This window comes from Hemitrygon akajei, chromosome 1 (assembly GCF_048418815.1).
Source record: "Hemitrygon akajei chromosome 1, sHemAka1.3, whole genome shotgun sequence".
NCBI classification, from domain to species: Eukaryota; Metazoa; Chordata; class Chondrichthyes; order Myliobatiformes; family Dasyatidae; genus Hemitrygon; species Hemitrygon akajei.
This window is the reverse complement of record NC_133124.1, coordinates 27,982,411-28,009,523: the sequence shown is the minus strand read 5'-3', so window position 1 is coordinate 28,009,523 and position 27,113 is coordinate 27,982,411. Positions and strand designations below refer to the sequence as shown.

The 27,113-nt window shown below is 41.3% G+C and overlaps 1 protein-coding gene across 1 annotated transcript in view; it reads left to right on the top strand.

Annotated features, from left to right (window-relative positions):
• Window positions 1–27,113, top strand: part of LOC140725104 (uncharacterized) — a 523,726-nt gene that overhangs the window by 453,021 nt on the left and 43,592 nt on the right. Inside the window, exons 26-27 of the mRNA XM_073040122.1 lie at window positions 16,043–16,136; window positions 16,884–16,954. Coding sequence (XP_072896223.1) covers window positions 16,043–16,136; window positions 16,884–16,954 — 165 coding nt within the window. The remainder of the gene's footprint in view (window positions 1–16,042; window positions 16,137–16,883; window positions 16,955–27,113) is intronic.

Here is a 27,113-nt window from a genome sequence, read left to right as displayed (position 1 = left end):
GGGGGCATGAGAAGGCTTGGCATGTAGGATTAAGAACCCCAAGGCGTTCTTTGCATATGTAAAGAACAGAAGGATGACAAGAATGAAGGTGGGGCCGCTAAAGGATAAAGAAGGCAACATATGCCTGGAGGCGGAGGAGGTTGGGGAGGTCCTAAATTAATACTTTGCTTCAGCGTTCACAAGTGAAAAGGACCTTGATCAGGGTGAGGTCGAAATAGGACACACCTGTGTGCTGGACAATGTAGGGATTAAGGAAGAAGAAATGTTGAATCTTCTTAAAAACATCAAGATTGATGAGTCCCCAGGGCCGGATGTGATATACCCCAGGTTGCTGTGGGAAGTGAAAGAAGAGATCACTGGAGCAGTAGCTATGATCTTTGAATCCTCGTTAGCTGCAGGGGAGGTGCTGGAGGATTGGAGAATGGCAAATGTAGTTCCCTTGTTTAAAAAAGATAATAGGGAGAATCCAAGGAATTATAGACCGGTGAGTCTTACATCAGTGGTCTGCAAACTATTGGAAAGGACTCTTAAGGATAGGATCTATGAGCATTTGGAGAGATACAGTCTACTCAAGGATAGTCAACATGGCTTTGTGAAGGGAAAGTCATGCCTCACGAGCCTAATTGAGTTTTTTGAGCAGGTAACAAAAGAAATTGATGAGGGTGGGGTGGTAGATGTTGTCTACATGAATTTTAGCAAGGCATTTGACAAGGTCCCCATGAGAGACTCAACCAGAAAGTCATGAGGCATGGGATCAGTGGAACCTTAGCTGTTTAGATAAAAAATTGGCTTACAGGAAGAAAGCAGAGGGTAGTAGTGGAAGGAAAGTACTCTGCCTGGAGGTCAGTGACTAGTGGAGTGCCGCAAGGATCTGTCTTGGGACCCCTGCTCTTTGTGATTTTTATAAATGACCTGGATGAAGAGGCGGAAGGATGGGGGAGTAAGTTTGCAGATGACACTAAGTTTGGAGGAGTTGTGAATGGAGCTATACGTTGTCAAAGGTTACAAGAGGATAAAGACAGGATGCAGAGTTGGGCAGAAAAGTGGCAGATGGAGTTCAATCCGAATAAGTGTGAGGTGATACATTTTGGAAGGACAAACCAGAAGGCTGAGTACAGGATTAATGGTCATTTACTTAAGAGTGTGGATGAACAGAGGGACCTTGGGGTTCAAATCCATACATCCCTCAAGGTCGCTGCACAGGTTGATAGGATAGTTAAGAAGGCCTATGGGATGCTAGGCTTCATTAATAGGGGGATTGATTTCAAGAGTAGAGAGGTCATGTTGCAACTCTACAAAGTCTCTGGTGAGACCACACTCAGAGTATTGTGTTCAGTTCTGGTCACCTCATTATAGGAAGGATGTGGAAGCTATGGAGTGGGTGCAGAGGAGATTACCCAGGATGTTGCCTGGATTGGAAAACAAGTCTTATGAGGCAAGGTTAGCAGAGCTGGAACTTTTCTCTTTGGAGCGTAGAAGGATGTGAGGGGACTTGATAGAGGTCTACAAGATTATGAGAGGCATAGATAGGGTAGATAGCCAGTACCTGTTTCCCAGGGCACGAACAGCAAACACCAGAGGGCATATGTACAAAGTTAAGGGAGGGAAGTTTAGGGGAGACATCAGTGGTAATTTATTTTTTTACACAGAGGGTTGTGAGTGCCTAGAATGACTTACCAGGGATGGTGGTGGAGGCTAAAACATTAGGGGTATTTAAGAACCTCTTGGACAGGCACATAGATGAAAGAAAAATAGAGAGTTACGGGGTAGTGTGGGTTTAATTCTTTTTTAAGGAATATATGGGTCAGCACAACATCGAGGGCTGAAGGGCCTTTAATGTGCTGCAGTGTTCTAGTGTTCTAGCCTCTTAAAAGACTCTATCGTATCCGTCTCCACCACCATCGCCGGCAGCCCAGTCCACACACTCACCATTCTCTGGATTAAAAATTTAGCCCTGATATCTCCTCTGTGTCTACTTCCAAGCACCTTAAAACCCTCTCATGCTTGCCATTTCAGCCCTGGGAAAAAGCCTCTGACTATCCACATGATCAATGCCTCTCATCACCTTATACACCTCTATCTGGTCACCTCTCATCCTCCGTTGCTCCAAGGAGAAAAGGCCGAGTTCACTCAACCTATTCTCATAAAGCATGCTCGCCAGTCCAGGCAACGTCCTTGTAAATCTCCTCTGCACCCTTTCTATAGTTTCCACATCCTTCCTTAAGTGAGGTGACCAGAACTGAGCACAGTACTCCAAGTGGGGTCTGACCAAGGTCCTATATAGCTGCAACATTACCTCTCGGCTCCTAAACCCAATCCCACGATTGATGAAGGCCAATGTACCATATGCTTTCTTAACCACACAGTCAACCTGCGCAGCAGCCTTAAGTGTCCTATGGACTTGGACCCCAAGATCCCTCTGATCCTCCACGCTGCCAAGAGTCTTATATTCTGTCATCATACTTGACCTACCAAAATGAACCACCTCACACTTATCTAGGTTGAACTCCATCTGCCACTTCTCAGCCCATTTTTGCAGCCTAGCAATGCCCCACTGTAACCTCTGACAGCCCTCCACACTATCCACAATACCCCCTACCTTTGTGTTATCAGCAAATTTACTAACCTATCCCTCCACTTCTTCATCCAGGTCATTTACAAAAAATCACAAGAGTAGGCGTCTCAGAACAGATCCCTGAGGCACTCCACTGGTCACTGACCTCCACGCAGAATATGACCCATCTACAACCACTTGTTGCCTTCAGTTCTGGATCCACAAAGCAATGTCCCCTTGGATCCTATGCCTCCTTACTTTCTCAGTAACCCTGGCATGGGGTACCTTATCCAATGCCTTGCTCAAATCCATATACACTACATCTACTGCTCTACCTTCATCAATGTGTTTAGTCACATCCTCAAAAAATTCAATCAGGCTGGTAAGGCATGACCTGTCTTTGACAAAGCCAGGCTGACTATTCCTAATCATATTATGCCTCTCCAAATGTTCATAAATCCTGCCTCTCAGGATCTTCTCCATCAACTTACCAACCACAGAAGTAAGACTCACTAGTTAGTAGTTCAGAAGAAATATATTTAGAAGTTTTTTAAGCTGCCTGAAACTTATCACCAAGGTTCACCAGTGTCATCTTGCAAGTCATCATGAGTAATCTCCATAAATTTGTGTTCTACACTTTCATGTATTGACTTTGTCACATCATTAGAGAACCATTGTATACAATATTATCAAGTTTACTGTATGTATGTATCTACTGTACTGTACTGTTTGTTGTACTGCTGTTCAAAAGACCAATGAATCTACAATTGATTTATGTTATAAATACATCAAATATTTCTACATTTTTTTCACTTTTGCAATCCACCCTCCAATTCCCACCGTCGATTGTACCATTTTTATCATGATTCAAGTTCATGAATTCGTCAATTTAGTTCACCAGTTCCCTGCCTTTATGGGAATTTACTTCTGTTTGATAATCATTCATATATATTTTGATGGGAAAAGTTCTGGGTTTGTCAATCCTTTGAAGAGTTGATAAATGGGTTATTTTCAGCAATCTGAGTATAAAAATTTCCATTACTCATTGAAGGTAAATCCAGATGTAGTGGAGAAAAGATCTCTACTTCTTTATGGATTTGTCAGTCTTGTGGATAACCAGACCACAAGATTTTGCAGAAGGAAAAGTAAACTTCAGTTATAGCACCTCCTGCATTTCTTTCAGCCAACAAACAACATGTACATGCAAAATCCTTTGATTCCTCATGGGATACAGGGATATGAAGCTTGGTGGATTCTAATATGACAAAGCCCAACTGCCTTTGCAGTAAAACCCCCTGCTTCCTTTACGGTTGAATGTGTTCTTTCTGCAAGTTTGGTCATTGAATAAACCAGTCACCTTTCTAGGCTTTGCTCTTTAGTGTTGACATGTATCATTTCTAAAAGTCATGGCTTTGTAGCAGTGTATCGTGCTACAGATGCATATTAGAGTCCAGCTGCTCTTTATCTTGTCCAGGAGGCTGATGATTGTCAGCCAACTTGTGGAACAGGTGGTCAGTAGAATAAGGGTAAAGGAGGCCTGTCCTTCTACTGCCTACATTGTCAATGGGCTACCCATGGGAGTCACTGTAAGTAGTGTCATTCAGGAGTCCAGGTGTACTAACTCTGGTTGATTCTGTCCACACCAGCAGCAGTGGAGATTGCCCACCAATGCAAGAGCCAACATATTCCACTTGGACATTATGCTCTGGGCTTCCCTATCCCTCAATTGTATGTCTCCTAAGTTACTGCTGCACCATGCAGTGGTAGTCAAATGAGCTGACCCAATACATATTTTAAATACAGTTGTGATAAGATTCATGAGCTTAATATTTTGTTATTTTCAGTTAGATCAACAAGATGATGTAAGAAGTGTTAAAATATCACTGACTGAAGTCTTTGACAGTGATTAGTTGCATTTATATTGGAAAGGTAATTTCACTGGAACTTCAGTGCAGATTTAGTTCCTGAAGATTAACATGTACTTCTGAAATAAAAGCTTAGCATATTTGGATGCACACTACGTTTTGAAAGACATATGAGAATTTTCTGTCCCAACAAGCAAATTTTCAAATACAATAAGCATGCCATGTTGACTTTGGAGTAGAAATGAAACCCGATTGAATGAATTAGTGAGTTGGCTCACACCCACCACATTCCCACAGCAACTTTGCCCATTGCAGCTTATGAATTTATGGGTGACCTTGGGCAGGACAGATATAGGCCTGTGAGAAGACTTGGAGCATAAGAGATAATGGGAGCTAATATGTGTGCTGTAGATCACTATATCCAGGTGATTATTTTTTAAATTAAGCTTAAGATTCTCAGCTTCTCAGATCTATTTATTCGTGCATAATGTTAACAGCCTTCTTCACTGAAGAATACATAGTCTCTGTTTACACCTGACAATGACCACAGAGAGTGATGTACCCCAGTGCCCAATATCTTAAGAACAGTTATAATCCCTTTATTCTGTGGTTATTTCTTTTGCCATCCACTATGATGAACTAGTGCCTGGCTAGTGGCCACCGGTTGATAGTGCCATGGGTTTGCACAAATAGTGCCACAGGTTGGCATTCTCCAGGCAGGGATTTAACAGAAGCCATGCTGCCACATAGACTTTGAAAGATGAGACTATAAGTATACTGAAATAATACTTTCAAAGCTCGGACCATTGTGAAAGAGTCCTGTGGTGTGAGTGTTGGGATCCACAAGCTCTGCCGTTTGTTCCAGAGCCTTGCCATTCTGAAGATAGAGTACTTGACATTAGCCATGTTGCATGCAGTCGAGAAGGTTAGATATGAGGAGAAAGCAGAAAAGACAAGAAAGCCCAATTAATTTCTTGCTCTTGTGCAGCTGAAAGGAAAAAATTGTCCAATATCAGTAACCAGAAACCTGGTTCCATACCATTCAAAATTCCCAGATTTTCCTTCTTTCATTGATCATCTCACCAATCTTTGGTGATAATGTAAGAATAAAATGTACAACAAAATAAGCCCCTGAAACAAAATTCATGAATGAGATCATACTAGGCTGCTTACAAAATTCGATTAATACCTCTTGCATTTTCATTAATTTCTGTTAGTTCTTCCTAATCAGCACAATATTGAATTGCAGATACAATAGGGTCTATTAAGAGGCTTGTAGATAGGTACATGGAGCTTAGTAAAATAGAGGGCTATAGGTAAGCCTAGTAATTTCTGAGGCAGGGACATGTTTGGCACAACTTTGTGGGCCGAAGGGCCTGTATTGTGCTGGAGGTTTTCTGTGTTTTTATGTTTCTATATAGAACTGTAGCAGATTATCCGTGTAAGTGGCTATGTAGGTCTTGATGAAAATTGTTGAGCAGCTCAGAGCCTAAAAGAACTAGGTGAAGTTAGTTGTAGTGTGATCACTGACAGGCCATGACATGACTCCGTGGTAAGACAAATGGTGACATCCTAAAGAAAGTACAGCATATTCATGACATCTTGTTACTTCCTGAGACAGTTCTCAGCCTTATTAGAAATCTGTTAGGGACTATTTGCTTCATATCATGTAAGTTCGTTTACCCATTATAATCCATAGGCATTTCAGCAGATTCTGAGTTTCCATTACTGCCTTGAGATATTAGAGGGTTCTAATTGTGCTTAAATGGAAACAGCAATAATATCAGCCATCAGATGTCATGTCACAATAGGTGCATGGGAGTGTGAAGGCAGTTAGCTCTTATTTCCACCTTGGACAGGTTGGGCTCCAATCTTTGTACTCCATTTTGTTGCATCCAGTTGTACACCACACTGTCCGGCAGGAGATGCATAGTGTACAACATGGCCTGGGGATCTCATTGTTGGACATAGGTCCTGATTAATGCTTGGATTTGGAAGGTGCGTTCATTAACCTTGATCATGCTATCATGGAACACTCGCAGCAATACACCTCATCTCTTGAAACTTGATTCCTGTCTTTTATATTTGTGATTATTTGCTCCAATTTACACTTGAGCATATATCTGCTACAAGTCCTGTGACAGTGGACACTAAACATTTCCCCTATTTTTCAAGCACACCTCGCCTCCCCCATCACCCACATTCTTCCCCAATTCTTACTTCCAGTCTTTACTTCATCGACAATTTGAGAAGCAAATAGAAACAATTCCTTTCGTTTTTATGTCACATTCCGACTCACCAGATTTCAGATTTTCCACCTGACTCAATTCATACTGTTAAAGCTGTAATTTGCTTTTATGCTCATCACTGTAAACAGTTGTGCAACTATTTCTCCTTTAGTGTTGTCAACAGCATAGCAATTTCATGTTTGTATTCACATTACTGCTAGAGCTGATAGCAAAAATGGGTATTGCAGATTACTCTATTTCATATTTCAGAAGAGGCAAGTGGGAGCATTTGGGTCATTCTGTACACCACAGTTCCAGAGGAAACATTGGATTGGTCACTTGGCAAGTCCCAATTAAAAAAAGTTAGGTTTAAGCAGAGTGGCCATTCTGTGAGTGGGCCAGTGTTAGAGGGGGGAGTTTAACATAGAAACATAGTAAACCTACAGCACAATACAGGCCCATCGGCCCACAAAGTTGTGCCCAATATGTCCCTACCTTAGAAATTACTAGACTTCCCCATAGCCCTCTATTTTCCCAAGCTCCATGTACCTATCCAAAAGTCTCTTAAAAGACCCTATCGTATAGATAGATAGATAGATAGATACTTTATTCATCCCCATGGGGAAATTCAACTTTTTTTCCAATGTCCCATACACTTGTTGTAGCAAAACTAATTACATACAATACTTAACTCAGTAAAAAATATATGCATCTAAATCACTATCTCAAAAAGCATTAATAATAGCTTTTAAAAAGTTCTTAAGTCCTGGCGGTAGAATTGTAAAGCCTAATGGCATTGGGGAGTATTGACCTCTTCATCCTGTCTGAGGAGCATTGCATCGATAGTAACCTGTCACTGAAACTGCTTCTCTGTCTCTGGATGGTGCTATGTAGAGGATGTTCAGAGTTATCCATAATTGACCGTAGCCTACTCAGCGCCCTTCGCTCAGCTACCGATGTTAAACTCTCCAGTACTTTGCCCACGACAGAGCCCGCCTTCCTTACCAGCTTATTAAGACGTGAGGCGTCCCTCTTCTTAATGCTTCCTCCCCAACACGCCACCATCCACCATCGTTGCCAGCAGTCCATTCCACACACTCACCACTCTCTGAGTAAAAAACTTAACCCTGATATCACCTCTGTACCTGCTCCCCAGCACCTTAAACCTGTGTTGTCTTGTGGCAACCATTTCAGCCCTGGGAAAAAGTTTCTGACTATCTACACAATCAATGCCTCTCATCATTTTATACACCTCTATCAGGTCACCTCTCATTCTTCATTGCTCCAAGGAGAAAAGGCTGGGTTCACTCAACCTGTTTTCATAAGGCATGCTCCCCAATCCAGGCAACATCCTTGTAAATCTCCTCTGCACCCTTTCTATGGCTTCCACACCTTCCTGTAATGAGTCGACCAGAACTGAGCACAGTACTCCAAGTGGGGTCTAACCAGGGTCCTGTGTAGCTGCAACATTACCCCTCAGCTCCTAAATTCAAATCCACGATTAATGAAGGCCAACACACCATATGCCTTCTTAACCACAGCGTCAACCTACACAGCTGCTTTGAGCATCCTATGGACTTGGACCCCAAGATCCCTCTGATCCTCCACACTGCCTAGAGTCTTACCATTAATACTATATTCTGTCATCATATTTGACCTACCAAAATGAACCACTTCACACTTATCTGGGTTGAACTCCATCTGCCACTTCTCAGCCCAGTTTTGCATCCTATCAATGTCCCGCTGTAACCTCTGACAGCCCTAAACACTATCCACAACACCTCCAGCCTTTGTGTCATCAGCAAATTTACTAACTCATCCCTCCACTTCCTCATCTAGGTCATTTATAAAAACCACAAAGAGTAGGGGTCCCAGAACAGATCCCTGAGGCACCCACTGGTGAGCGACCTCCATGCAGAATATGACCCATCTACAACCACTCTTTGCCTTCTGTGGGCAAGCCAGTTCTGGATCCACAAAGCAATGTCCCCTTGGATCCCATGCCTCCTTACTTTCGCAATAAGCCTTGCACGGAGTACCTTATCAAATGCCTTGCTAAAATCCATATACACTACATCTACTGCTCTTTCTTCATCAATGTGTTTAGTCACATCCTCAAAATATTCAATCAGGCTCATAAGGCACAACCTGTCTTTGAAAAAGCCATGCTGACTATTCCTAATCATATTATATCTCTCCAAATGTTCATAAATCCTGCCTCTCAGGATCTTCTCCATCAACTCACCAGCCACTGAAGTTAGACTCACTGTTCTATAATTTCCTGGGCTATCTCTACTCCCTTTGTTGAATAAAAGAACAACATCCACAACCCTCCAATCCTCCGGAACCTCTCCGGTCCCCATTGATGATTCAAAGATCATCGCCAGAAGCTCAGCAATCTCCTCCCTCTCCTCCCACAGTAGCCTGGGGTACATCTCATCCGGTCCCGGCGACTTATCCAACTTGATGCTTTCCAAGTGCTCCAGCACATCCTCTTTCTTAACATCTACATGCTCAAGCTTTTCAGTTTTCAGAAGGCATTTGATAAGGTCCCACATAGGAGGTTGGTGGGTAAAATCAGAGCTCATGGCATTGGGGGGAAGATATTGACATGGATAGAAAACTGGTTGGCAGATAGAAAGCAAAGGGTAACGGTGAATGGGGGTTTCTCAGAATGGCAGGTGGTGACTAGTGGGGTGCCACAGGGCTCGGTATTGGGACCACAGCTGTTTACGATTTACATCAATGATTTAGATGAAGGCATTGAGAATAACATCAGCAAATTTGCTGATGATACTAAGCTGGGTGGCAGTGTGACATGTGATGAGGATGTTAGGAGAATTCAGGGTGACTTGGATAGGCTGAGTGAGTGGGCAGATACTTGGCAGATGACGTTTAATGTGAATAAGTGTGTGGTTATCCCCTTTGGGAGTAAGAACAGGAAGGCAGATTATTATCTGAACAGTGTAGAGTTAGGTAAGGGAGAAATACAAAGAGATCTTGGAGTCCTTGTTCATCAGTCACTGAAGGTGAATGAGCAAGTGCAGCAGGCAGTGAAGAAGGCTAATGGAATGTTGGCCTTTATTACAAAGGGAATTGAGTACAAGAGCAAGGAAATCCTTTTGCATTTGTACAGGGCACTGGTGAGACCACACCTGGAGTATTGTGTACAGTTTTGGTCTCCAGGGTTAAGGAAGGACATCCTGACTATAGAGGAAGTGCAGCGTAGATTCACGACGTTAATTCCTGGGATGTCCGGACTGTCTTACGCAGAGAGGTTAGAGAGACTGGGCTTGTACATGCTGGAATTAAGGAGATTGAGAGGGGATCTGATTGCAACATATAAGATTATTAAGGGATTGGACAAGATAGAGGCAGGAAATATGTTCCAGATGCTGGGAGAGTCCATACCAGAGGGCATGGTTTGAGAATAAGGGGTAGGTCATTTAGGACAGAGTTAAGGAAAAACTTCTTCTCCCAGAGAGTTGTGGGGGTCTGGAATGCACTGCCTCGGAAGGCAGTGGAGGCCAATTCTCTGGATGCTTTCAAGAAGGAGCTAGATAAGTATCTTATGGATAGGGGAATCAAGGGATATGGGGACAAGGCAGGAACCAGGTATTGATAGTAGATGATCAGCCATGATCTCAGACTGGCGGTGCAGGCTCGAATGGTCTACTTCTGCACCTATTGTCTATTGTCTATTGTCTAAGTTTGCACTACAATCACCAAGATCCTTTTCTATAGTGAATACTGAAGTATTAAGTACCCCTGCTATTTCTGCCGGTTCCAGACACACTTTCCCACTGTCACACTTGATGGGTCCTATTCTCTCACGTCTTATTGAGGAAGTTTAGGTTTAGGATAAAGAGGCTTAGGCAAGAACGGCTGAAGGCTGTAGGTAGATATTCTCTTTTTAAAGTTTCTTTCTTTCATATTGCACAGTTAGGTCAGTGGGAATGCCTCTCAGGATAGTGAAATCCTCCTGTTGTGAGATATGGGACAGCAGGGAGATCTCCAGTGTCCAAATGACTACAGCTGCAAGAAGTGCACACAACTGCAGCTTCTTACTTACTGTGTTCAGGAATTGGAGCTGGAGCTGGAGTTGGATGAACTCTCAATCATTCAGGAGGCTGATGGGTTGATCAACAGGTGATACCGTGGGGTAGTTATACCTAAAATGCAGTACACAGGTAACTGGGCGATAGTCAGGAGGGGGAACAGGAAAAGGCAGCCAATTTGGAGTATCCCTGTGGCTATTCTCCTCAACAACAGGTATAGCACTTGGGATACTGTTGAGGGGATCTCCTAGCAGAGGAGCCAGGTCTCTGTGGCTCAGAAGGGAAGGGATGAGAAGAGGCAAGCTGTAGTGAAACATAAAACCAAAAGCTGTGGATGAACCATAAGCTACGTCATTTGCTGACAGCTAGATCTGTGGCATTTAAGTCTGGTGACCCAGGTCTGTCCAAGGTATGACTTGTGAAGGGCTATTTTAAGAGCAAAGATACAATTCTGAGCAAGGTTGGAGGCTACATTGGATGCATGTCAACTCTGGCAGGGCTTGCAAGACATTATGTCCTACCAGGCGAAACCCAGTAGCTTGAATGGCAGTGATGCTTCACTACCAGATGAAGTCAAAGCTTTCTATGCCTGCTTTGAAAGGGGAAATATAACTACAGCTGTGAGGATCCCTGCTGCACCTGGTGACCCCGGGATCTCTGTCTCGGAGGCTGATGTTAAGCTGTCTTAAAGGAGGGTAAACCCTGGGCCTCTGTACCTCCCTCTGCAATTGAATCCTTGACTTCCTATTCAGAAGACCAAAATCTGTACTGATTGGTGATAATATCTCCTCCTAGCTGACAATCAGCGTTGGTGTGTGCTTAACCCACTGCTCTACTCCCTGTATACTAATGACTGCGTGGCTAGGTATAGCTCAAATGTCATCTGTAAAGTTACTGATGATACAACTGCTGTCGGTAGAATCTCAGATGGAGATGATAGTGCATACAGAAGCAAGATATACCAGTTAGTTGAGTGGTTTTGCAGCATCAATCTTGCACTCAGTGTTAGTAAGATGGAAGAGCTGATTGTGGACTTCAGGAAAGATAAGATGAGGGAACATCAACCAATTCTCTTAGAGCATTGGAAGTGAAGAGAGTGAGCAATTTCAAATTCCTGGATGTCAAGATCTCTGAGGGTCTAACCTGATCCAATATATTGATGCAGTTATAAAGAAGACATGACAGTGGCTATATTTCATTAGGAGTTTGAAGAGATTCAATTCGTCACCTAAAACACTTGAAAACTTCATTAGATGTACCATGGAGACCATTCTGACAGGTTGCATCATTTCTGGTATGGGGATGGGGGCCTATTGCACAGGCTCAAACAGAAAGTTGTAAAATTAGTCAGCTCCATCTTTGGTACTGGCCTCCATAGAATCCAGGACATCTTCAAGGAGTGGTGCCTCAAAAAGGCTATGTCCATTATTAAGGACCCCAATCACTCAAGGTATGCCCTCTTCTCATTGTCACCATCAGGAATGGGGTACAGAAGCCTGAAGGCACACACTGAGTGATTCAGGAACAGCTTCTTCACCTCTGCCATCTGATTCCTCAATGGACATTCAACCCATGAATACTACCCTACTCTTTTTTCCTTCTTTAAAACATATTATTTCTGTTTTTACAAATTTTAATCTATTCTATATATGTATATTCACTGTAATTGATTGACTTGGTTATATATTTATTTTTCTGTCTAGATTATCACATATTGCATTGAACTGCTGTTAAGTTAACAAATTTCATGACACTTGCAGGTGATAAACCTGATTCTGATAGGGGACCCAATGGCTAGTGGAACTGACAAGAGTGCTGTGGACAAAAATGAGTTTCCCAGGTTGTACTCTATGTTGCCTCCTGAGTGCCTGGCTCAGGAACATCTTGGATTGAATTCCTAGCTTTCTTAATTGAGAGAGTGGGCAGCCAGGGGTCATGGTCCATATCACTACCAATGAAATGGCTAGAAAGGGTGATAAGGGCTTGCAAAGTCAGTTAGGGAGTTAGATGCCAAGTTAAAGGACAGAACCTCCAGAGTTATAATCACAGTATTACTACCCATGCCACATGCTAGCAAGGCCGGAAATAAGATCATACAGTTTAACATGTGCCTAAGGAGTTGCCTTATGAGGAAGTGCTTCAGATTTTTGGATCATTGGGCTCTCTTCCAGGGAAGATGGACTTGTACAAAAGGGGTGTTTGCACCTGTACTGGAGGAAGAATCCCTAAAGGAAGGTTTGCTCGTGCTACATGGTGGTGTGGGGGGGAGGGGTGCGGTTGGTGGTGGTGGTCAGGCATTTGAACTAGAGTTGCTGAATGATGGGAACCAGAGTGCCACAGTAGTTAGTGGAGTGGTTGAGGGGAAAGATGTTGTTAAGCCTACATACAAAATGTTGAGCATGGTAGGACTAATGTTCTGAGTTGTATATATTTCAATGCGAGTATTGTAGGAAAGGTGGATGAGCTTAGGGCATGGATTGGCATGCTGAATTATGACGTTGTGTCCATGAGTGAGACTTGGTTCAAGAGGGGCACTGTTGGCATCTTATTGTTCCAGGGTTCTGTTGTTTTAGACATGATAGAGTGGGTGGGATTAAAGGGTGTTGTACTAGTCATGGAAGATTAAACAGAAAGAAGACAGGCTGAAGAGCTCATCTACAGAAGCTACAAGGGTGGAACAGAAGAGTAAGAAAGGTATGACTACATTCATGGGACTTCCCAATAGGTAGCGGGATTTACAGGATCCAAGTTGTAAAGAGATTGTGGACTGTTATATGAGATTGTGATAATAGGTGATTTTAACTTTCCAGAAATTGACTGGGACATCCATACTGTAAAAGGGCTGGATAGGATAGTAATTGTCAAGTGCGTTCAGGAAAGTTTACTTAATCAATGTATAGAGTTTCCAACTAGAGAGGGTATAATATTAGATCTCCAATTAGGGAATGAGACAGGGAAGGTAACAGAAGCTTGTGCAGGGAATACTTTGTATCGGATGATCAGAATGCCATCAATTTCAACATAACTATGGAGAAGGATAGGTTTGATCCTTGGGATGAGATTCTAACTTGGAAAAAGTCTCATTTTGATGGTATCAGAAAGGATCTAACAAGTATGGATTGGTGCAGGTTGTTCTCTGGCAAAGACATGCTTGATAAGTGGAAGGCCTTCAAAAATGATATTTTGAGGGTACAGAGTTTGTATGCACCTGTCAGAATAGAAGGCAAGAATAACAGGTTTAGAGAACTTTGGTTTTCAAGAGATATCGAAGCCCTAGTTAAGAAGAATTAAGGAGCCACATAGCAAGTATAGGCAGGCAGGAACAAATGAGGCACTTGAGGAGTATAAGAAATACAAGAGAACACTTAAGAAATATATTAGGAGAATTAAAAGAAGGCATGGGGTTGCTCTAGAAGACAAGGTGAAGGAGAATCCCAACAGCTTCTACAGATACATTATGAACAAAATGATAGTAGGGACAAAATTGATTCTTTTGCTAATCAGAGTGGTCATCTATGCATGGAGCCGAAAGAAATGGGGGTGATCTTAAATGGATTTTTTTGCATCTGTATTTACTCAGGAGACAGACACAAAGTCTATAGATGTGAGGCAAAACGGCAGTGAGGTCATGGGCCATATACAAATTACAGAGAAGGAGCTGTTTGCTGTCTTGAGGCAAATTGAAGTGGATAAATCTCCAAGGCCAGGCATTGTGTTCCCTTGGATCTTGTTGAAGGCTAGTGCCGATATTGTAAGGGCCCTAGCAGAGATATTTAAACTATCTTTTGCACTAAGTGAGGTGCCTGAGAATTGGAGGATCGCTAATGTTATTCCATTTTATAAGAAAGGCTCTAAGAATAAGACAAGAAATTATAAGCCAGTGAGCTTGATATCACTAGTGGGTATATTATTGGAAGGTACTCTAAGGGACCAGATGTATAAATATTTGGATAGACAGGAACTGATTAGGGATAGTCAACATGGCATTGTGCATGGTAGGTTGTGTTTAACCAGTGTTCTAGAGTTTTTTAAGGAAGTAACCAGGAAAGTTGATGAAAGCCTAGTAGTGGATGTTATCTACATGCACTTTAGTAAGGCATATGACAAAGTCCCGCAGGGGAGGATGGTCAAGAAGGTTCAGTCACTCGGCATTCAGGATGAGGTAGCAAATTAGATTAGACAGTTGTGTTTGCAGGAGAAGCCAGGGAGTGGTAGTAGATGGTTGCTTCTCTGACTGGAGGCCTGCAACTAGTGGTGTGCCAGAGTGATTGGTGCTGGGTCCATTGTTGTTTGTCATCTATATCAATGATCTGGATGATACTGAAATAAACTGTATCAGCAAATTTGCAGATGACATGAAGATCAGGGGTGTAGTGGACAGCAAGGAAAGCTATCAAGACTTGTAACAGGATCGGGACCAGTGGGAAAATGGGCTGAAAAACGACAGATGGAATTTAATGCCGACAGATATGAGCTGCTGCACCTTGGGAGGACATACCAGGGTAGAGCGTTAAGGAGTACAGTAGAACAAAGAGATCTGGGAATGCAGATGCATAATTCCAAGAAAGTGGCATCATAGGTAGATAGGGTAGTAAAGAGAGCTTTTGTTACATTCGCCTTAATAAATCAAAGTACTGAGTACTGGAGTTGAGATATTGAGATGATACAGGAGGCCGAATCTGGTATTGTGTGTATTGTGTGCAGTTCTGGTCATCTACCTACAGAAAAGGTATCAAAAGGATTGAAAGAGTGTAGAGGAAATATATAAGATGTTCCTAGGCCATAAAGACCCAAGTTAAAGGGAAAGGTTCTAAAGTGTAGGAGAATGAGGGGAGATTTGATAGAGGTACAGTATAAGCAATTATGGGGTGTGTAGCTGGAGTAAATGAAAGCAGATTTTTTTTCCCCCACTGAGGTTGGGCGAGACTAGAACTTGAGTTCATGTTTTAAGGTTGAAAGGGGTCTTCTTCACTTAGAGGGTTGTGAGAGGGTGGAACGAATTGCAGCAGAAGTGGTGGATATGGGTTTGATTTCAATATTTTAGAGTCATTTGGATATTGGAATATCGATGGGAGGAGTATAGAGGGCTTCGGGCTGGGTGCAGGTCGATGGGACTAGGCAGATTAATAGTTCAGCATGGACTAGATGAGACTTAAAGTCTGTTTCTGTGCTGTAGACTCCCTAATATTTCATTCAACTCTCTAATGTTTCATTTAAAAGTTCAAATGAGAATGATCCAGAGTAATTTGATGGTTTCAGTAAGAATCTTGCTTCTAATTAAATCTTTGTAACAAATGTATTTCTTAATGATTACAATGTCACAATATTGTTTCACAGTTGTTTACAGGAAACCATTAAAAATTTGAACCAAGAACTGAAGGTGATAAAAACTGAGATGGAAGAAAAGAAGAACAAAACAGAACAATTAAAGGTATATAAAGTCCTGTATACGGTATTTCCATTGCGCAGTTTTAGCAGTAATTAATGTGATTTGAGCAGTAATTGATCTTATCCAATTTTATATTCCATTCTGCCTTCAAATCATAAAGTTGTGAACTTTCACATTTCCAGTGCCTTGTTTATTTTTATGAATAAACCTAATCTTTCCAGTTAAAAGGCATAAATTGTAAAATAAAATCTTTTTTGTTTTAGCAAAGACTCTTGTTGTAAAATTTAAATATTACTAGCATTCAAAAACAGTAACACACACAAAATGATGGAAAAACTCATTAGGCCAGGCAGCATCTATGGAAACAGTACAATCAAGGTTTCGGCCTAAAACGTCGACTGTACTTTTTTCCACAGATGCTGCCTGGCCTGCTGAGATCCTCCAGCATTTTGTGTGTGTTACTCAGATTTCCAGCATCTGCAGATTTTCTCGTTTGGCGTCCTGTAATTATTGTTTGTGTTTTCTTCATGTGTATAGTACTTGATAAGCTTTAATAGTCAGAATACTCAATGACTATAATAATGGTTCTTTTTAATAGGCATCCCGCTTGGTGGTGCAATAACATCAGCGCTGGACTCTGGAGTTTGAATCCAAGTCGGGTTGAGTGTCAAGCTAGCAACTTGGCCTCATATAAACAAGAATAGCTTGCTATGGAAACACTGTCATGACAGTGCCCTGATAACTCCACTGCCAAGTTAAGGGCTATTCTTCTTCTTCTTCTTTTAATAGGCATTACAGAGTCATGGTGGCAGTCAACAAATACCGCTCAATCAACACGATAGTCAACTGAAGGATCAAGAGTAAGTGATTATGTCATATCTACACTTAAATACTGTATCTTCTACTGCATTTCATTTGTTTATAAGTAATATTTTTTAGCATATTGGTAATTTCACTACACCCAATGAGCTTTAGCTAAGCTTTTCTGTTTCAGGAACATTCAGAATGTACCACTAAAACTATATTTTAATATTTCTAAAAAGTAATTGAAAGTCAAAGCAAAGTCAGTTTTATTCGAGTTCAACATAATTAAAATTTGTTCCTTTTTATTGTGTTTTAAGATGGATTTGGTTTACAACAATATAAATAAAGGTGAGCACCACATGGCCTGTCTGAGGCAGCTGACTCTGTAATTGGAAATTCAATGCTGGCGATGTTATCCCAGAGAGAGTGGTGAGGATGGGCTGCCAATCACTCCAACAGATTTAGAGTATTTACAGAGAGAGTATCGGTGCTTTATGGATCACTGAAAATAGCATTTGCCTCTTGGTAGCAATGTTGGTATCTTTTATGCTTAAGTCATTGCTTTATTGTATGAAAAGGTGCTTCACTGAAGAATTAAGTAACTGTTTAAACTGTTCAGTCGAGATATAAGAGATTGCAAAAGTTGGAATTAGCACCAGCAGTTCAGTGCATAGACAGTGCTGTACTGTCCGAGTTCCTCCAGAAGATTTTTTGTTTTTTTCAGATTCCAGTGAAATTTCACGACACATGCTGGTGATAATAAATCTGATTCTGCAATTGCTAACATTTTGGGTCTCTCCTCTGACATTAAACCTATGGCCTCTAGTTATAACTCCTCTGGCCTGGAAAAGATTCTGACTAACCCCACATAAACTTAATATTCATTCATTTGTTCATTATGTGCCATGTCGCATGACGTGGGCAATCATGGTCTTTCCATTACCATGATTGTTCTTGGCAAATTTTTCTACTGAAGTGGTTTGCTATTGCCTTCTTCTGGGCAGTGTCTTTACAAGACGGGTGCTTGGCATCAGTGGTTGCATAACCAGGACTTGTGATATGCACCATCTGCTCATACGAACATCCACCACCTGCTTCCTTTACGGGGAGAAGGCAGGAGAATGAGATTGAGAGGGATAATAAATTAGCCACAATGGAATGGCAGGGGAGACTTGATGGACCAAATGGCCTAATACTGCTCCTGTCTCCTTCTGAGACATCATCCTGATGAATCTCTCCTGCACTCTTATTATTGTTACCAAATCCTTCCTGTAGTATGGTAACCTAAACAGTACACTTTCCTTGAAATTCAGTGTCATGTAACTGAAAATCTGTGAAATATGGCTATAACTGTGTTCTGTGGAAAGTTGCCTATTTCCAAGTGTGGCTTAGCTTGTGCCTCTGATTTTAGAGGAATTGCAGTGGAATTTGTTATGTCTGGAGTGACTGTCATTAGACACTGAAAAGACTGTGTGTTCTTCCCAGCTCACTGCTAGATTGGGAAGCTTATCAGTTGTCATTCATTTACCATGCATGCTTCAGGATCCCCAATCTAATTCCATCCAGTGTGTGGAGTTACAATGATATAATCAAAGATTTGTCAAACTGGCAAACAAATGCAGTGAATAACTGCCAATGGTTGTGTTAATCCTTGAGAGCTATTGTAGAATTGGTGGAGGGTTATGAAGTGGCATTAGGTTGCAGCAACTGGATCTATCTTCAAAGATGCATGTGGATTTCTGTTTGCCCAGTCTTTGCAAGACATTGATAGGTTCACACCAATGAGTATAATGGAAGCTATTAGAGCAGAACATCTACAATAAACTGCAATAAAATTAATCAAAAACATGATTCCTAACTTCAAGTTCAAGTTTAATTATCATTCAACCATACATGAATACCCATGAATACAGCCAAACGAAACAGCATTCCTCCGGGGCCAGGGTGCAAAACACATTACCAAGAGCCGTACACAGCCAAAGACACTTATAAAATAGCAGTAAACATACAGTCACACAAAAAATATATATGCACATATATTTGTGTGCAAGTGTAAAAGAAACAGCATAAAGTAAAAGAAAATGAAATTTAACCATTTATGGCTCAATAAAAGAATTCATTCATTTTCTCATGTTCACACTGGCCACAATGGAACAAATTGGTCTGCTTCCACTTTGCAACTTTAAAGCTGTGAGTTCCATACTCCACATTCTTTAGTAAAGAAATGCCTCCATTCTCCTCTAATCATTATATCAATTTGTTTAAATCCGTAGTCCCTAGTTTTGACTGTTTCACTAAGGGAAATAAGATCTTTCTGTTCACCCTGACTGGGCCTCACATGATTTTCTGTACTTCATTTACATTACACTCCTAAACAATCATAATTCTATCAACTTATCCAAAGCCCTGCAAATCTGCTCTATGCCCTCTCAAGTGCTGTTGCATCCTCGTTGCAGTGGTGTATTGAGGCCTTTGAAACATATAAAATTCCAAGGCAATTCAACTGGGTAAATGCAGGGTTGATATTTCCCCTGGCTAAGGAAGCCAGAACTAAGAAGGTGATCATCTAAAAATAAGTGGTTGATCCTCAGAATTCAGAGGATAGTGAGTCTTCAAAATTATTCCTGTGAAGGCCAATCATTGCTTGCATTCCAAACAATGATCAGTATATTTCTGATGATAGAAGAATTAAGTGATATGGGGATAGACAGGAAAATAGTGCTGGAGGTCAACCATGATCTTGTTGGATGCTAGGCAATCTAGAGTAGACACAAGACTTACTCCTGCTCCTTCTCATGTTGTGTTTGATGCACCATCAATAACTCACTCTGAGACGTAAGAAGCGAGATATCGGCTTTTATTGACTGGAAGAATGAACAACACTACATCCTGGAGAATGAGGCCGGGCTCAGGCCTCAATCGCCTTTATACAGGGGTCTGTGGGAGGAGCCACAGGAGCAGTCCAGACAGGTATATGTAGTTCACCACAGTGTTTTTGTATTGTAGAACGTAAGCATTCTGTATGGTGACATAAACAACATATCTACCAATTCCACAGCCTACAGGAGTCCGCAGATTTACACTCTAGATCCGTTGTACTTTTCATTCATTCGCTTGCTTTATGTGCCATGTCCAAATACATTATCTCAAACTTCTCAAGGATCACTTTTGGTTGGCACATTTGTGCGTATTTAACTAGTTTTGCTGCAGATTTCCACATCCATATTTCATAAAAAGCAAAAGAATTGATATTGAGCTCTGCAGAATCACATTGCACACAGCCTTCCAGTTACCAAAACTCCTGTAGACATTATGCTTTTCTTTATCTGTTGAACCAATTTTTAATTTAACATGCCACTTTCCCTTGAATGTGATGGGCTCTTACCTTCTGGATCAATTTACCATATGATACCAAATGTCTTGCTAAAATGTATGTAAATACATCAAATATTACCCTCACCCCTGTCTCCTTCTAAAAACTTCCATGCTGGAAGTTGCCTTTGATCAACTTGTGCTTCTCGTAATGCTGATTAATGCTCCCCCTGGGAATTTTTTTACAATGATTTGCCCATTGTCAGTGTACAGCTGACTGATCTTACTGATCTATCCCTTTCTCCATTTTTTACCCCATAGCACTGATCCTGTGCTATTTGTTTCATTGCTTCTTTTGAGAACCTAGGAAACATATCTTTTAACCAGCTATTATGATTTACCCATTTTTGAAGTACCTGGCCCCCTAACATATCCTGTCACAAATAAAGAGATCCCATAAAAAATTATTGATATTATTATCATTATTCATGTTATTCACTGAATAACATTTTCTCATGAACTTGCAGATGTTTCTTTTCACAAATAAAATCTCAATTCTAAAACTATGATGGATGAAAAGTATACCATAGTATAATGGATCCTAAGTCAATGCTCTCATTATAAAAACATATAACATTTGTTGAGCCTTAATTGGAAACTCAACTGTGATGCCATCAAAAAGACATCCTCCTTCTATTCAGATCAGAGGTAACATGTAGATTTTTATTCTCTGCATCAAAGAAGATTAAATACCTTAACTGGATAACTTCACAGTGATGAACCTCTGACTGGTTGACATTTTCAGTTATAAAGTTCTCCAGCTATAGTATCACATATCAAATAGAGGGCTGTTCCTTTGCTTACCTTTCATACTATTGATGATGTTCTTGAAGAACTAATCAAACAAAACCAGGCTTGTCCATTTTTTTTGTCATTACAACTTTTCTTTAGAAATGATAAATAATTAAAACAACATTAAAATTTGTTACAGCAAGCTACGTTTTTTTCCTTTTGACAAATATTATTTTCCCTTACCGTCTATGGGAGAGCTGCTTTTAATCTAAAGGTATTATCATATCCAATCTACTGTGTTTGCATTTTAGATAGAGTTGAATTTGGCTTCATCTGTCTATTCTTTCCTAAAACGGGCTTTCCAGTTATGTCCAACATCAAATTTAACTTAACAGTCTATGATTTGAATTATCTGTGTAAATGTATTCTGCATTTGAACCTGCTGCCATATGTGACTTGAAACTTGAAAGAGATGTATTTTGGTTGAGTTCTGAGATAGATTCTAACATGCCAAAAATTATTAGTGAGCAACAAGCACTTGTCATCGATTTCTCCTTCAAATAAATTCTCCAGGCTTCTTCTGTCCTGAAGCCAATGGCAAATTCCTAAGTAGTCACTCAATCACTTCAGAATGATCTTAATTTAATGCCAATAAGTATGTTCTACAAAGACCATTGAACCTTTTTAATGTTAATTTCACTGTTGATGATATTTGCTAATCCTTGTTTTGCTTTCCACAAGAAGAGAAAATGTGCTTGTTTGTCTTCTTATCTCCAAACAGATGTTATTAAGTTAGATATCATAACTTACCTCATTTTATTATACCCACTCCAACAGAATTTTTTTTCTTTTAAAGTGCTATACCACACAGGATATTACATTCTGCTTGGCAGTTGTTATAAGAGATGAAATGCAGCTGCATAGGTCACTGAGCATACCTTCTTAAACATTCTTGAACTAGCCAGTTAAACAAAACAAGGAAGACAGTACTTAGCACAGGCTCAGCTGCATTTAAACAAGGTCTTTTAGTCCTTGGATTACAAGGGCACTGTTTCCTTTGGCATAACATTAAATACCCATTATATTCGCTTCACTAAAAGAGCTTAAAGAAACAGATGGGAAAATACAGCTATTTTAATTAAGAACAAAGACACTTATCCCAATAAGTACCATGCTAATATTTAAGTCAGATAGTATGCGGTTTTAACTGTGCCATACTGGAGTAACGTATCATAACTACCATGCAACTACGAAATATGCAACTATGACCTTTCATGTCTAAGTGTCTAAATGTTCTTCTTAGACAGTCCATGAAGATTGAGGATGGCTTACTTCCTCTCTGAATCTTTGGGTTCTGAAGTGACTGATGAGGTCAATGTAGAACTACAGACTCTTTCACAGATGGGGCAGGAGGTTGCTGGTGGCAAGCAACAGCTCATGCAGCGCTACTGTAGGGTTCCAATACAGGGCTTCAGAACTCTGAATGCCATCCGAAATGTTCCAACTACACCCAGAGCATCCATTATTGGAAAAGGATGTTGCCTTTTCTTAACGAAGCTTCAAGAGCATCCTTGAAATTTTCTTCAGTCATCCCTTTGAAACTTCGACCTATCACCTCATGGCTTCAGGCATTATTTCCATTCACCCTTCAAAAGGCAACAATTATACCAGTGCCTAAGAAAAATAATGTGAGCTGCCTTAATGACTATCACCCTGTAGCACTCACATCTATAGTAATGAAATGCTTTGAGAGGTTGGTCATGACTAGACTGAACTCCTGCCTCAGCAAGGACCTGGACACATTGCAATTCACCTATTGCCACAATAGGACAATGGCAGACGCAATCTCAATGGCTCTGCACACAGCTTTAGACAACCTGGACACCACAAACACTTATGTCAGGATGCTGTTCATAGACTATAGCTCAACATTTAACACCATCATTCCCACAATCCTGATTGAGAAGTTGCAGAACCTGGGCCTCTGTACCTCCCTTTGCAATTGGATCCTCAACTTCCTAACCACAATCTGTGCGGATTGGTGATAACATATTCACCTTGCTGACAATCAACATTGGTGCACCTCATGGATGTGTGCTTAGCTGCTCTACTCTCTATATACACATGACTGTGTGGCCAGGCATAGCTTAAATACCATCTATAAATTTGTTGGCGATACAACCATTGTTGGTAGAATCTCAGGTGGTGATGAGAGGGCATATAGGAGTGAGATATGCCAACTAGTGGTGCGTGGTGTCGCAGCAACAACCTGGCACTCAATGTCAGTAAATCAAAAAAGCAGATTGTGGACTTCAGGAAGGGTAAAGCGAAGGAACACATACCAATCATCATAGATGGATCAAAAGTGGAGAGAGTGAGCAGTTTCAAGTTCCGGGGTGTCAAGATCTCCAAAGATCTAACGTGGTCCCAACATATCGATGCCGTTATAAAGAAGGCAAGACAGCGGTTATACTTCATTAGGAGTTTGAAGAGATTGGCATGTCAACAAATACATTCAAAAACTTCTATAGTTGTACCATGGTGAGCATTCTGACAGGTTGCATCACTGTCTGGTATGGAGGGACTACTGCACAGGACTGAAAGAAGCTGCAGAAGGTTGTAAATCTAGTCAGCTCCATCTTCGGCACCAGCCTACGAAGTACCCAGGAAACGGGACCTTTTCAGAATGGCAGGCAGTGACTAGTGGGGTACTGCAAGGCTCAGTGCTGGGACCCCAGTTGTTTACAATATATATTAATGATTTAGACGAGAGAATTAAATGCAGCATCTCCAAGTTTGCGGATGACACGAAGCTGGGCGGCGGTGTTAGCTGTGAGGAGGATGCTAAGAGGATGCAGGGTGACTTGGATAGGTTAGGTGAGTGAGCAAATTCATGGCAGATGCAATTTAATGTGGATAAATGTGAGGTTATCCACTTTGGTTGCAAGAACAGGAAAACAGATTATTATCTGAACGGTGGCCAATTAGGAAAAGGAGAGATGCAACGAGACCTTGGTGTCATTATACACCAGTCATTGAAGGTGGGCATGCAGGTACAGCAGGTGGTGAAAAAGGCAAATGGTATGTTGGCATTCATAGCAAAAGGATTTGAGTACAGGAGCAGGGAGGTTCTACTGCAGTTGTACAAGGCCTTGGTGAGACCGCACCTAGAATATTGTGTGCAGTTTTGGTCCCTTAATCTGAGGAAAGACATTCTTGCCATAGAGGGAGTACAGAGAAGGTTCACCAGATTGATTCCTGGATTGGCAGGACTTTCATATGAAGAAAGACTGGATCGACTAGGCTTATACTCACTAGAATTTAGAAGATTGAGGGGGGATCTTATTGAAATGTATAAAATTCTAAAGAGATTTGGCAGGCTAGATGCAGGAAGATTGTTTCTGATGTTGGGGAAGTCCAGAACGAGGGGTCACAGTTTAAGGATAAAGGGGAAGCCTTTTAGGACCGAGATGAGGAAAAACTTCTTCACACAGAGAGTGGTGAATCTGTGGAATTCTCTGCCACAGGAAACAGTTGAGGCGGGTTCATTGGCTATATTTAAGAGGAAGTTAGATATGGCCCTTGTGGCTAAAGGGATCAGGGGGTATGGAGAGAAAGCAGGTACAGGGTTCTGAGTTGGATGATCAGCCATGATCATACTGAATGGCGGTGCAGGCTCGAAGGGCCGAATGGCCTACTCCTGCACCTATTTTCTATGTTTCTATGTTTCTATCTTTAGGGAGTGGTGTCTCAGAAAGGCAGCATCTATTATTAAGGACCTCCAGCACCCAGGGTATGCCCTTTTATTACTGTTACCATCAGGCAGGAGTTACAGAAGCCTGAAAGCACAAACTCAGCAATTCAGGAGCAGCTTCTTCCCCTCTGCCATCCAATTCCTAAATGGACATTGAACCCTTGGGCACTACCTCACTTCTTTCATATATGGTATTTCTGTTTTTTGCACGACTTTTAATTTATTCAATATACGTATACAGTAATTGGTTTACTTATTTATTTATTATTATTTTTATTTTATATTTTGTCTTCTATATTATGTATTGCATTGAACTGCTTCTGCTAAGTTAGCAAATTTCATGTCACATGTCGGTGATAACAAGACAAGAAGGCAACAGAATGAGATTGAGAGAGAGATAATAAATCAGCCATTATAAATTGACAGGAGAGATTCGATGGGCCGAATGGCTTAACTCTTGCTCCTGTGTCTCATGAGATCTATTATATCCCCATACAAGAGAGGCCAGGCTTATTTAAACACCTCATTGAAAAGGCAGAATACCCATAATAATGGGCAAGTAAAATATTTTTAAAAATAAAACCAGTATACGATGTTTTTCTTCCCATTCAACACCTAACTTTGTCAGATTGAGAGTCTGCTTTTGGCATAGTAATTATGCTGTGGACTGACAGCAATTATCAGAATAATGTAACAATTGATGTGTAGGTCAGATGTACAGCACATTTTCAGGCGCCTTTATTTCACTTCAGTTACCACTTCCCTTTCTAATCTCCAGACTCAGGACTGTGTAGACTGATAATAAGGGCAGCTGGACTTGGGAGAGAATGAGGCTCTTGTCTCTCCAGATGGCAACACATTCACCCCAAATGAACCCTTCACTGCCCTGTGACCTTAACAATGAAAAAACAACTTCAAGCAAACATGTGAGCTCGTGCTACCTAAAGTGGAGCCCTTTTGATCTCCAGGGCCTCTCTTTGATACTCGGCCGACACCAACTCCCACCACAGGGAATGCATGACAAGATTCACCGCTTTATTTGTGGAGGCCAAAGACAAAAATGCTAACAGAAGGAAGAACACTATGGGAATGCACAGTAGAATCTGGCAGAGCAAGGCTGAGTAAGTGAGTGTTACATTTTAAGGCCCGTTTTCATTTCCTGAACTGCCCTTTCCCTTGTACTATTTCTCCTGATGCATGTTGATGACTCTTGCCCTAACCCTACCTCATCACAACTTCTTCAGTATTTTCAGACATTTTAGTCATTTTCAGACACTTCTCCAGATATTTTGCTTGTCTATCATACAGCATAGAATGAAATGTGTACGAACAATTACTGCCATCCATCAATTTCTCTTCATGTCTATTGAGGTAGAGTTAGAGCATTGTGATCTCAAGAGCTGATCTCATTATGAGCTGTTCTCAGCCTCATATTTATTTGATCACCAAAATTGCTGACATAAGCCTTCCTAATATTGCCTATCTCTATTATTACCTTCCCCGCCTATTCCTTAAGTCTACATCCAAGTCAAGTCAAGTTCAATCCATTGTCAAGTACACCTGCACCTACAATGAAAAATTTGCTTGCAGCAGCATCACAGCTACACAGGTTTAGATGACAACAGGCCATAAATTATACCACTTGAGTTTCTATGTAAAGTCCTGGTGGAACTCAACAGATCAAGCAACGTCTGCAGAGATTAATAAACCATTGATGTTTCTGGCAGAGACACATCATTGGGACTGGAAAGGAAGGGAGAAGATGCCAGAATAAAAAGGTGGGCAGAAGGGGATGAGGACAGACAAAAAGGTGACTGATGAAGTCAGGTGCGTGGGGCAGGAAGGTTGATGTAAGAAGCTGGGAGGTGATAAGTCTAAAAGACAAAGGGCTGGAGAAGAAGGAATCTGATAGGAGAGGAGAGATCGTCATGGAAGAAAGAGAAGGAAGGGCACCAGGAGGAGGTGATAGGTAGGTGAGGGGAAGAGGTAAAAGGCCAGATTGGGAAAATGAAGAAGAGAGGAGGGGGAGCAGAATAACTACCAGAAGTTAGAGAAATCAATATTCATGCCATCAAGTAGAAGGCTACCTAGATGGAAAATAAGGTGATGCTCCTCCAACCTGAGAGTGGCTTCATTATGGCTGAAGAGGAGGCCATGGACCGGCATGTCAGAACCCCTCCTCCCCATCCACCCACCTTCCCCTACCCAGTCTCACCTATCACCTGCCAGCTTGTACTCCTTCCCCTTTCCCTTCCCCGCCACCTTATTCTAGGTTCTGCCCCTTCCTTTCCAGTACTGCTGAAGAGTCTCAGCCTGAAATGTTTATTCCCTTCTTCATAGTTGACTTGCTGAGTTCC